The sequence below is a fragment of the Euleptes europaea genome, chromosome 1, assembly GCF_029931775.1.
Source record: "Euleptes europaea isolate rEulEur1 chromosome 1, rEulEur1.hap1, whole genome shotgun sequence".
NCBI classification, from domain to species: Eukaryota; Metazoa; Chordata; class Lepidosauria; order Squamata; family Sphaerodactylidae; genus Euleptes; species Euleptes europaea.
Genome location: NC_079312.1, coordinates 7,545,158 through 7,558,082, shown reverse-complemented (window position 1 = coordinate 7,558,082; position 12,925 = coordinate 7,545,158). Strand labels below are relative to the sequence as shown.

Here is a 12,925-nt window from a genome sequence, read left to right as displayed (position 1 = left end):
GTGGTGCTGTCCCGATGCCAAAACATGGATGCAAAGCATGGATCCTCCGGATTTTTATGGGGGGTCACCCAACAAATCACCTATCCCATCCGTGGGGACATATTGCACCACAAAAAACGTGAATCCACCTCTTTGTGGCACCTCCACGGTTCAAAAACAATGATCCAAAGCACTGGATCCTCAGGAAGTCTACGCGGCCTCAACCCAACACTCATTAGAAAATCACATGTCCTTCCAAACTTGGTGGTTCCAAACTTAACTTTTCTTCTTCTACTACAGGCCCAACCAGCTACCTGCCTGAAACTGTTTCCATAACCTATGTGAGATTTTCACACAACCTGTGTGAGTTTTAATGGTTATGGAAGAGCGTAACTAGAAGTCAAAGCCATTCTTAACCAGTTTAGTCGACTGGTTCTCTTTCCCTCCAGTATATGGAGTTGCCGTTTTCTTCAGTGAATCTGATCCCTGTAGTCTGGCGATGAGTTCTAATTCTAGCTTAGAACCTCTAGAACTCCAGTTCCCACCTGGAAGGTGGCAAGCCTAGGGGGGCCTTATGGTGAGAAGAGAGAGGAAGCCCAGAGGGAAGTCCCGCCTAAATGACAGCCATTTTCCTTATCCTAGCGGCAGACATTCCCTCCCCTAGCCACCACTGGGGAGCTCTTTAAAAAGCAGCCATTGAATATTGTTGATGATGATATAAGTCTCTTTGCCAGGTTCTCTGAACTCCCAGCTTTCTTTTGAAAAACTTCTAGCACCTTTCATTGTGGAGATATAAAAGGAAAGGTATTATCAATAAAAGACATAATATTTCTAAGAAATAGTGCACCTGATATGTAGCTAATTATGTTAGAATGATATTAAATTACCAGTTTTCTAAAACAAAAAATATTTCTTGTCAACTGCTGTTGCTCCTGCATAGTTTGAATACAAAACCTACCTAGGTCTGGAGCTGGCCTCAGTTTCTCACCTGTTTCTTCATTCTTCACTCTCCTTCCACCCCGGACACTCAGGAGCCCTTCACTGCATCCGACAGGTTGGTATGCTTTTATTTGCCCCCCTTTATTGTGTGCTTTTATTTAGATGTGAGGTTGTCTAAGGTTAAGGTTTGTTTTGTGCATGTGCGTATGTGTGCATGAGCCAGTGGCTCTGAGTGCCTCCTTCTTTTCTCTATTTTTCAAAATAAACATTTAGACTTTTTGCTGTGTTTCTGAAAACTTCCCCATTCCCATAGTGAGGAGCTACTGCCCAATTCTGGACCTTGGGATACACAGGCAGTAGTCCATAATTTAAATTTAGCCAAATACATGTGTGTGTTCTTAACATCCAAGTTGGATGCTCAAAATGTTGGGGGGTGTCAAACAAACACATGTGGTTTCAAACAGTGTCTGAACCAGGTCACTAAGTTGAGCTCTTTTAGTGGGAAAAGTTTAGTTCAGTATAGAACTATGCAAGCTTTTAAGTTTCACAGAATCCCACATCAGGTAGAATGGAAAGGGAGCAGTCTGTGGGGTATACATCAGAGCAAGCCAAAGCTTTGTATATTGAAAATACTTGTGTTTCAGATAAGGGTTAAAGCTGAAAACATGTCTAGTTACCAGGTCTGCTCATCCCCCATCCATCTTGCTCTTGTCACGGGTCAGTGCGTTTCAGTGCCTATGCTCTTAGAATGGACCTCTTCCTGAGGTCCATCTTATTCAGATAGGCACCTAATTCGCAGGACTCAATGATTCCTACAGAGGTAGGCTTTCTTTTGAAATGTGCCAATACGTTTATGAAACGTATGTGTAGTTATTTACTATTTATTTCACATAAAACATATGCATGTAAATGGTTACAAAGTTCTTAAAATATTATGAAGTACAGACATTATGAGTCTTATACATATTCATGTATGCAAGCAATCTTAAACAATATCTATTTCTTTATAGTTCTCTTTATAAGAGTTCAAATCTTAAACCTGTAATATTATTTCATTCAGGAATACATCAGTTACAGATATCTTGTAAAATATGGTTAGTACAATGGAAAAAGATCTAATATAGTTAAAAGCATCTTAATTCAGAGTACCTAAAATATCATAATACATAAGATATAAAACATAAGACTTAGTCATGTCATTTCCAAATCTCCCCAGTTTATATGTAAGGTTTTAGAGAGATCTGAAAAGGTCCTAACTCATGTTAAGGATATATAAACCTTTTTGGTCCTTTATATGTTATTTTTATCATTTCAATGTCTTTACATTATGTGCCTTTGCTGTGTGCAAAGGTCAGTCAGAATAATCTCTGGTTCCATGGTTCATATAAGAACTAAAATTATGAGCTCTTAAAGCAGTCCATGCCAAGACTAGGTTCCTGAAACCATAGAGAACTCTCCATATGTTATCAGCCTATGTAAAGGCCTCTGATCTATGTTAGAATCAGGGAGTTTTATACGTATGTGCAAAGCTGAAGCTATGCAAACCTGAAGTCAGTAATTTGTAGCTATGTGTAGCTTAAAGTTGTATAATATGTTCAAGAGTTTTGTAAAACTCTGTTCTGAAGTCTCTCTGGTTATGCCAGTATTAGAGATCTGTGTGTGAACCTTTAATTCAATGCAAGAGCTTAAAAGCTCCATGGATCTTAATCCATGTATAGACTATAGAGTTCTGTGTGAGAACTGAGTTCTGTGTTTGCCATTCATTGTCACTGAGTGCAGAAGCTTTCCCTGTCAGCTGGGAAAACCTCTGGCTCCTGCTCTAAGAGATCTCTCTGGTTAGAGAAACCTCTGAGAGTTTCTCAGACAATATGTTCCTAGTCTCTTCAGCTCTTTGAAGGACTTGTGTTAAGGAAGCTTTGGGTTTTACAATCTTCATGTTTGCAAGGACTGGGAAGCCAAGCAAGACTAGATAGATCTTTTAGTGAGAACCCATTAATCCCTGCAGGAATCAGTGAGAGATCAGTGTTTCCATTCCCAATATGGAAAGAGCCAACTCTTAGACCCACACTAAGGTTGGTAGGAATTCGAAGAGCCTCCATCCTATTCATAGGATGGAGAAGTCTGCAAGCATTCATTTCAGACATCCAGCCTTAGGAAGTACTGGCTATTCTGAAAAGAATAAAAAAAATGCAAGAATCAAAGCCTCAAGTCTTTACCATCCCACGCAAAGGATGGAGAGAACCATGTCAGGTCTGCGGATGTCAGCCTTTCAATAACTCTCTGCCTTCTGGCTGGCTAACTCTGTCTTATATACCTTTAAGATCAGTGCTTATCTGATCATAAGGCAGACCCAGTGCACCTTTATTATCTAAGAGAACAGTGCTGCTGACCATGGCCACTTACATTTATTTCTCATGACTCATAACATTTCCAGCATTGTTTCCTTGTTAAGAATACAGTTCAATGCCGCCTTCCCTCCGTTATTCTGTAGTAATAGAACATATTTTTAAGTTTGGCAAAAGGACTAACAACAATTTCTAAAGGACTAACAATTTCCTAAAGGACTAACAACAATTTCCAAATATAAGCTCTGTGGATCACAGTTCATTTAGTCAGATACAAATAAAATTGAAGACCCATCAACCCTCTTATCCATCAGAAGGTGGGAGGCATGTTACAAAAAAAAGGCAACATGAATCAGGATGCAGAAGTAAGATGCAAAATGTAATCAGAATGATTAGATTTGGGAAGATATGAATAGAGGTGGGAAAGGCAGAAAATTTGCACTTCTAGCTCTGAAACTACTTGAGCGTACACTGATTAACATTCATCCAGGTGATTTATGCCTGGAGTGCATCACCTCCCACACAAGACTGGAGACTTTATTTGAGAGTCTGTTCTGGCAATGACAGGCCAAGAAAAGGATCTGGGAGTGGTAGTGGATAGCTCAATGAAGATGTTAGCCCAGGGTGCAGCTGCTGTGAAAAAGGCAAATTCCACACTGGCCATAATTAGACGAGGAATAGAGAAAAAACTACCACTATCATACTGCCCTTGTACAAATCTATGGTGAGACCACACTTGGAATACTGTAAAGTTCTGGTCACCGCACCTAAAAAAGAATATTGCAGTGCTTGACAAGGGGCAGAAAAGAGAAACCAAAATAACCAGGGGCTAGAGCAACTGCCCTATGAGGAGAGGTTATAAAAGCTTAGGGCTGTTTAGCTTGGAAAGAAGGCAGTTAAGGGGAGACATGATAGAGGTCTATAAAATTGTGCATGGTTTGGAGAGTGGACAGGGAGAAGCTTTTCTCCCTCTCTCATAATAATAGAACGCAGGGTCATCTGCTGAAGCTGGAGGGTGAGAGATTCAAAACAGATAAAAGCAAGTATTTCTTCACACAACGCATAGTTAAATTGTGGAACTCCCTGCCCCAGGATGTGGTGATGGCTACCAACTCGGAAGGCTTTAAGAGGGGGTGGACATGTTCATGGAGAATACAACTAGCCATGGCTACTACTCAAAATGGATACTAGTCATGATGCACACCTAATTTCTCCAGTATTGACAGAGCATGCCTATTAGGTGCTGTAAGAAACAGGCAGGATAATGCTGCTGCAGTTGTCTTGTTTGTGGGCTTCCTAGAGGCACCTGGTTGGCCACTGTGTGAAAAGACAGCTGGACTTGGTGGGCCTTGGTCTGATCCAGAAGGGCTTTTCTTATGAGTACAGGTATTACATTATAAAATAAAAACAGAAAACAAAAAGCAAGATATTTAAAAACCCATTAGCAGAACAACACTTTGTTATCAGAAGTCTTCCCTTTAACTTTAGCAGTCACCAGTGAAACCGACAATCTTACACACCATTTGCCCAGTGGCTATGAGATGAATTAAGATGGCTAGACTTACACCACACTCTATTTTATGTAGCCTCTTCCCTGTGAACCCTCAGATGTGTAGTTAGGGTGTCAATGTGAGAGAAACACTTTCCATACTCCAGGCATTTATATGGCTTCTCGCCTGTGTGAACCTTTTGATATGAAATTAGGCTCCCATTGAAAGGGAAGCACTTTCCACACTCCAAGCATTGACATGGCTTCTCCCCTGAGTGAACCTTTTGATGTTCAGTCAGGTGGCCATTTAGAGAGAAGCGCTTTCCACATTCGAAGCATACATATGGCTTCTTCCCTGTGTGAACGTTTTCATGTTCAGTTAGGCTGCCATTCACAGAGAAGCACTTTCCACACTCCCAGCATTTATATGCCTTTTCTCTTGTGTGAACCCTTTGATGCATAGTTAGGTTGCCATTTAAAGAGAAGCACTTACCACACTCTAGGCATTTATATGGCTTCTCCCCTGTGTGAACCCTTTGATGTTTAGTTAGGCTGCTACTGCAAGAGAAGCACTTCCCACATTCCAAGCATTCATATGGCTTCTCCCCTGTGTGAACCTTTTGATGTGAAGTTAGGTTGCTATTGCAAGAGAAGCACTTTCCACACTCCAGGCATTCATATGGCTTCTCCCCTGTGTGAACCCTTTGATGTATAGTTAGGCTGCTATGGCAAGAGAAGCACTTTCCACACTCCAGGCATTCATATGGCTTCTCTCCTGTGTGAACCTTTTGATGTGAAGTTAGATAACTATTGCAAGAGAAGCACTTTCCACACTCCAGGCATTCCCATGGCTTCTCCCCTGTGTGAACCCTTTGATGTACAGTTAGGTGACCATTCTGAGAGAAGCACTTTCCACACTCCAGGCATTGATATGGCTTCTCCCCTGTGTGAAGCATTTGATGTTTAGTTAGGGTGCTATTGCAAGACAAGCACTTTCCACACTCCAGGCATTGATATGGCTTCTCCCCTGTGTGAAGCTTTTGATGTGAAGTTAGGCTGCTATTGCAAGAGTAGCACTTTCCACACTCCAGGCATTTATATGGCTTCTCCCCTGTGTGAAGCCTTTGATGTACAGTTAGCTGACCATTCCGAGAGAAGCACTTTCCACACTCCAGGCATTTATATGGCTTCTCCCCTGTGTGAATCTTTTGATGTACAATCAGGTGGGAACTCTGAGAGAAGCTCTTTCCACACTCCAGGCATTCATATGGCTTCTCCCCTGTGTGAAGCCTTTGATGTCTAGTTAGGCTTCCATTGCAAGAGAAGCACTTTCCACACTCCAGGCATTCATATAGATTCTCCCCTGTGTGAACCCTTTGATGTACAGTTAGGTGACCATTCTGGGAGAAGCACTTTCCACACTCCAGGCATTTATATGGCTTCTTCGCTGTGTGAATCTTTTGATGTACAATCAGGTGGGAACTCTGAGAGAAGCACTTTCCACACTCCAAGCATTCATATGGCTTATCCCCTGTGTGAAGCCTTTGATGTCTAGTTAGGCTACTATTGCAAGAGAAGCACTTTCCACACTCCAGGCATTTATATGGCTTCTTCGCTGTGTGAATCTTTTGATGTACAATCAGGTGGGAACTCTGAGAGAAGCACTTTTCACACTCCAGGCATTTATATTGTTTTTCTCCTGTGTGAACCCTTTGGTGCATCGTTAGGCTGCCATTGCAAGAAAAGCACTTTCCACATTCCAAGCAATTATCTTCATTTTTTTCCACAACCGTCCTTGCTGATTCCTTTTCCCTCACCATCTCCCTCCCATCTGGAACTGCAAAAGAGAGACAGAAATTGAAGAATGACGAGATAAGAAATACCAATTAGCAGGTACAATTCTATTGTGTTCATGTAGGAAGCACGCAGAGACAGAACGGGAAAAATGCTCTTTTTCTAAAAGTGTGTTTTAATATATAGAGATTTTTGTTTAAAGATATTTTGTTATGGCCTGTTGGTCCTTATCCATTGTGTCTCCAGACACATTAGAATTTCAGACTAGGATCTGGGAGACCCAGGTCGAAATCCCCACTTAGCCGTGGAAGTTTAGTGGATGACTATGCACTCAGTCTCACCTACGTCGCACAATTGCTAGGAGAATAAAGTAAGGGAGAGGAGAATTGTGTAAGCTGTTTTAGGCCCCTATTGGGGAGGAAGGCAGAGTATGAAATAAATAAATAATAAATATAGCTGAACATGAGGGCATTCAAAGATAGGTTGGCCAGAAGGCAGTAAAGAAGGAGAGGGAGTAAAGGAAAGAAGTAAAGAGGGTTGCAGAATGGACTCTAGGATCGTTAGGTCGATAGGGAACTAGTTGGAGAGCTGCACCCAAAGAGTAGTCAACTGGACACCTCCCTCCACTCAGATGAAACGTCAAGGACATTTCACTGACATTGTCAATGACATTTCATTATCAATGATATTTCATCTGATTGGAGGGAGGTGTCCAGTGCGGTGCCACAGGGCTCAGTTCTGGGCCTGGTACTTTTCAATATTTTTATAAATTATCTGGATGAGGTGGTGGAGAGACTACTCATTCAATCTGCAGATGACATGTAGAGTTCTACATCTGGGTAACAAAAATCAGAAGCATGCATAGTGGATGGAGGATACACTTCTGGGTAGCAGAGTGCGTGAACAGGATCTTACGGTATGGGTGGACTGTAAACTAAATATGAGCCACCAGTGTGTCGCAGCAGCAAAAAAGGCTAACATGGTCATGGGGTGTATCAACAGAGGCATAACATCCAACCTGTCATAGTCCCGCTGTACACCACATTGGTCAGGCTGCCTAGGGAAGTGGTGCGCTGCCCCTCACTGGCAATCTTCAAGCAGTGGCTGGACAAACACTTGTCATGGATGCTCTAGGCCAGTGATGGCGAACCTTTTAGAGACCGAGTGCCCAAACTGCAACCCAAAACCCACTTATTTATCGCCGAGTGCCAATGCGGCAATTTAACCTGAATACTGAGGTTTTCGTTTAGAAAAAACAACTCCTGCACAATCCAGGAGATTCACAACTACCTCCCCCACACGCACACCCAGTGACCCCCCCCTACTCCACGCCCAGAAGATGGCCAAGGGGCCCTCCCTCTCACCATCTGCTTACAGTCCTCATAAAAAGGCGCCCAGGGGCTGGCCGTCTGGGAAAGGCCAGGCGGGCCAATGGCGGGGGCCCCTCGGCAGGGGCTGAGCCACTCCCCCCGGCTGCAGCTGCCAGCTGCAACGGAGCCCAGGCTGGGCCAGGAGCCTCTGGGAGGAGGAGGAAGAAGAAGGCAGCACTGCAAGGGCGAAGTGGTGCGCTGCTGCTTGGGCACAAGTCCTGCCGGCCGCCACCGCAGCACACACACACCCCACCGCACGGGCCGCTCCCGCTCCCCGGCGCTGCTTCCCAGGCCGCTCGGCTGGGCTGCGCGCTGGACAGAACCGGGGTGGCGGCTCCTCTTGGCCGAGTGGGGGAGGCACCGCAGGTGACGGCCCGGCCTTCGGGGGCCTTTTGCAGCGGGCGGGCAGGCCCAGCCTCCCTTGCAAGAAGCCGTGTCCCTGCAGGATGTTTCAGCCCTCCCTCTAGTCCCGCCCCCAAGACCTTATTAGGGCTGAAACATCCTGCCCTCCTCCCCACGCCCCCAGCCAAGTCCTCTGACTGGCGCAGGTGCGACCAGGCGGCGGGGCTACAGCTGCGGTGCGGCAGTGCGCCGCCATGTCTTTGCGCTCCGTCTTCTCCCGGCTGTCGGCTTGCCGGTTCCTCACCCCGTCCCTCGGGAAGCGGGCTTGCTCTCTCTCCACCTCTTCCATTCGTCGCTGCCTCGCCTGTCTGGACTTTCGGTCCCGTCCCGAGCCACTTACCCGCGTGCCGGCAGAGAGGGCTACGCGTGCCGGGTCGGGCACGCATGCCATAGGTTCGTCAACACGGCTCTAGGCTGATCTAGGCTGAGCAGGGGGTTGACTAGATGGCGTGTATGGCTCCTTCCAACTCTGTGATTCTATGAAACACTGTGAGGGTCAATATTGGCCACCCGCTTCAGGATGACAGTGAGAATGAAGTGGCAGAAACATCCCTCTCCTGTTTGCAACAGAAGCAAAGACGTACTCATGAAAAGCCAGGAAAGTGCCACAGCACAGAAGAGGAGTTTGGAAAATCTCTCCTGTGAAAAAACATGAGATCTCACCACTTCCTTAACCTGCCAAAGCCTGTGTGGGGTAGCCATTGGGATGTCTGACTAGGGTCATGGAGATCTGAGATCAGATCCCTGCTCTGCCAGAAAAAGTTGGCCTAGTCATGTGCTTCAGGTAGACTTACCTCACAGACTTGTTGTGACGGTGAAATGGAGTGGAGGAGAACAAGGTAAGCCACTTTAAGTTCCCACAAAGGAGAAACAAAACACAGGCCAGGAGGGGGGTTAAGAACATCCCTGAGCTATCAGAGCCAATGGGGTGGAGTGCCACTGCACAGAAGGCAATAGTAAACCGCTTCTGACCAACACTTACCTCGAAAATCCTATGATGAGACAATCCAAAATGAAAAAAAAGATGTAGTACTGGAAGAGGGAACCCCCAGGTCAGATGGCACTCAATCAGCTACAGGGGAAGACTGGAAAAGTCCGAATAGCGCTATTCTTAATGTTGCAGCTGGACTAAAGCCGAAAGCTACTTGATGCAGACAATAGGAACATGGAATGTGAGAAGCATAAATCAAGGTAGGCTTGAAATCGTAAAACGAGAAATGGAACATTTAAATATTTCAATTCTGAGAGTGAGTGAACTAAAGTGGACTGGATTAGGACATTTTCAGTCACAAAACTACAAAGTGTTTTACTCCCGGAATGACAAAAACAGAAGAAACAGAGTTGCTTTAACAGTGAGGCGAGATGTAGCACAGGAAGTCAGGGGCTATAATGAAAGTCTGGCCCAATAGCATCCATCAGACTTTGGGAAAAGCCTATCACCTTTATTCAAGCGCATGCCCCAACTACAAATACTGATGAGAAAGAAATTGAAAGCTTTTACGCTGATGAGGAAGAAATTGATCACACGCCTAAACAAGATGTGCTGAGGATGACTGAGGTGACTGGAATGCAAAAGTAGGAAACAAAGCAGATACAAATATTGTTGGTAGATTTGGGCTAGGAGCACAAAATGAAGTAGGATTCACAAAATGAAACCTTTTTTAATGGTCTGCAATACACTATTGGATACAGGTGTAGCACCTGAAACATGGTCGCATGCTTTCATTTCACTGATGGCTACAAATAGTAAACGGTGAAGAAAAATTAATGGACTTTCTAAACCATCTCAATAATATCCATCCAAACATTCAGTTTACCATGGAAAAAGAAATTGAGGGTAAATTCCCATTTCTTGATACCCTTGTCATTCGTAAAACAAACTTTCAGTTAGGTCCCAAGGTCTACCGGAAACCAACTCATACAGATTGCTACTTACACAAAAACCCCAACCACCACCCGACAGAAAAGAGGAATAATCAAAACATTAATGGACCGTGCAAGATGGATCTGTGAACCACAGTTTCTCAAGGAAGAAATTAATCATCTAAATCACGCACTGCTAGCAAATGGCTATTCCAGAAATGAAATCAGAAGGGCCATTAAAGCAAACAAAAATCAGAAAACTCAGGAAAAACAGTCACCCATAGGAAAGGTATTCTTGCCATTTATTAAAGGATAGGATGGAGAAACTTTTGAAAAAACATAGCCTACAAACAATGTTTAAACCCACCATGAAAATACAACATATGCTACGATCAGCAAAAGACAAAAGAGACCCCCTCACCTCTGCAGGAGTATATCGTATACCTTGCAGTTGTGGACAAGTTTACATCGGGACCACACAACGCAGCATACAAACAAGGATAAAAGAACATGAAAGATACTGCAGACTTGGCCAACCTGAGAAATCAGCAGTGGCTGAACATGGACTGACCCAAACAGGACACAGGGTCTTATTCCAAGACACTGAAAGACTGGACAATTCTACCAACTATTTTGTCATATTGCACAGAGAAGCCATTGAAATTCATAAACATCAGCACAACTTTGACAGAAGAGAGTTTAAGAATAAATAAGGATTGGCTTCCTGTCCTGAAAACTTCCAGACTAACTAAGACTACAGTCCACAATAGCCATGCAGATTAGCTTTGGATTTCACATGTTAACAGATCACTTCAGGATACAATGGTTCCACATTAACATACCACAGCCTCATTAGCACATTATCTTGATACTTACAGGACAATGATTAGCACATTACCTTTAATACTTTGCAGGACAATGACTCAGCTCAAACCCAACCCCCTTCTGACTATATATTACTTTTCCTACACACTTGACACTGAGAGACACTGTCCTTCAGTGTTACTCCTCTGAAGATGCCGGCCACAGCTGCTGGCAAAACGTCAGGAAAGAAAATACCAAGACCACGGTCACACAGCCCAGATAACCTACAAGAACCGAGAAATGGAACGTTTAAATATTTCAATTCTGAGAGTGAGTGAACGAAAGTGGTCTGGATTAGGACATTTTCAGTCACAAAACTACAAAGTGTTTTACTCAGGGATTGACAAAAACAGAAGAAACAGAGTTGCTTTAATAGTGAGGCGAGATGTGGCACAGGAAGTCAGGGGCTATAATGAAATCTGGCCCAATAGCAGCAATCAGACTTCGGGAAAAGCCTATCACCTTTATTCAAGTATATGCCCCAACTACAAATACTGATGAGAAAGAAACTGAAAGCTTTTATGCTGATGAGGAAGAAATTGGTCACACGCCTAAACAAGATGTGCTGATGATCATAGGTGACTGGAATGCAAAAGGAGGAAACAAAGCAGAATCAAATATTGTTGGTAGATTTGGGCTAGGAGCACAAAATGAAGTAGGAGAGCGGCTTATAGAATTCTATCAAGACAGCAATTCGTTCCCTGTGAACACATGTTTTAGGCAACCAAACAGGCAACTGTGTATGTGGACATCACCAGATACCCGATATAGAAATCAAATAGATTACACAATGAGGGGGTTTGTGTGTGTCAGGGAAGCTGAGAGCAACACCGTAAAGCAGGGGTGGGGAACGTCAGGCCCGGGGGCCGTATAAGGCCCTCGAAATCATTTGGTCTGGCCTTTCATGGGTCCTGGTAGATCTCTAGCTCAGAAGGATGCTGCCCTGCCTGAATCTCTTGGGCCCAGCTGGGGACACCAGAGCTCAAAAGCGAGTCGCTCTATGTGGCAGACACTCGGAGCCATCTCCAGTCGTGCCTCTTGGCTAAATGTTTGACCAAATATAGCAGACTAATTTTTAAGTTGATAATTTTGTATGGCCCCCGAATGATATTATAAATATCCAAATGGCCCTTGGCAGAAAAAAGGTTCCCCACCCCTGCCGTAAAGGGTCTAGACTCTATCAAGAGACTAAACTGCTAGCAGAGTCACTCAAGACGGAATGGTCATAGCTGAGACACCAGACGAAGATGCATCCACCCCCTTAAGGGATCAATGGCCACATCCGCAGAAGAGAACAGGCAGTTCCAATGGGGATGGGGGGAGAGGAATCCCTGAAGATTAGCTACTGGGCAGCAGCAGTAGTGGAAGGTGACACTGGCGGAGGATCTTTCGTAGACAACGGCAGTGCTACTACGGCTAACCCTGGTTAGTACTGCGCAGAAGGTGGCACTGGTAAACCACTTCTGACCAACCTTTACCTTGAAAACCCTATGATGAGACAATCCAAAATGAAAAAAGATATAGCGCTGGAAGATGGGACCCCCAGGTCGGATGGCACTCAATCTGCTACTGGGGTAGAGCAGAGGACAAGTACGAGTAGCGCTGTTCTTAATGATGCGATTGGACTAAAGCTGAAAGGACGTTCAGTGGTTGACATGAATAGATGCAAAAGGAAAGTCCGAAGCTGTTTGACTCATATAATAGGAACATGGAATGTGAGAAGCATGAATCAGGGTAAGATTGAAATTGTTAAACAAGAAATGGAACGTATGGACATTTCAGTCCTGGGAGTAAGTGAATTAAAGTGGACTGGATTAGGACATTTTCAATCAGAAAATTACAAAGTGTTTTATTCAGAGAATGACAAAAAGAGAAGAAAC

The 12,925-nt window shown here is 44.2% G+C and overlaps 1 protein-coding gene across 1 annotated transcript; it reads right to left on the bottom strand.

Moving 5' to 3' along the window:
* Positions 1-372: 372 nt before the first annotated feature.
* LOC130479227 (zinc finger protein 665-like) lies at positions 373-6,272 on the bottom strand (the record flags this gene model as incomplete). Its single annotated transcript, XM_056851627.1, has 3 exons — positions 373-524; positions 5,012-6,049; positions 6,218-6,272. Coding segments are annotated over 3 exons (1,245 nt in total), but the record flags the coding sequence as incomplete, so codon positions are not given.
* Between the last annotated feature and the right edge of the window lie 6,653 nt (positions 6,273-12,925).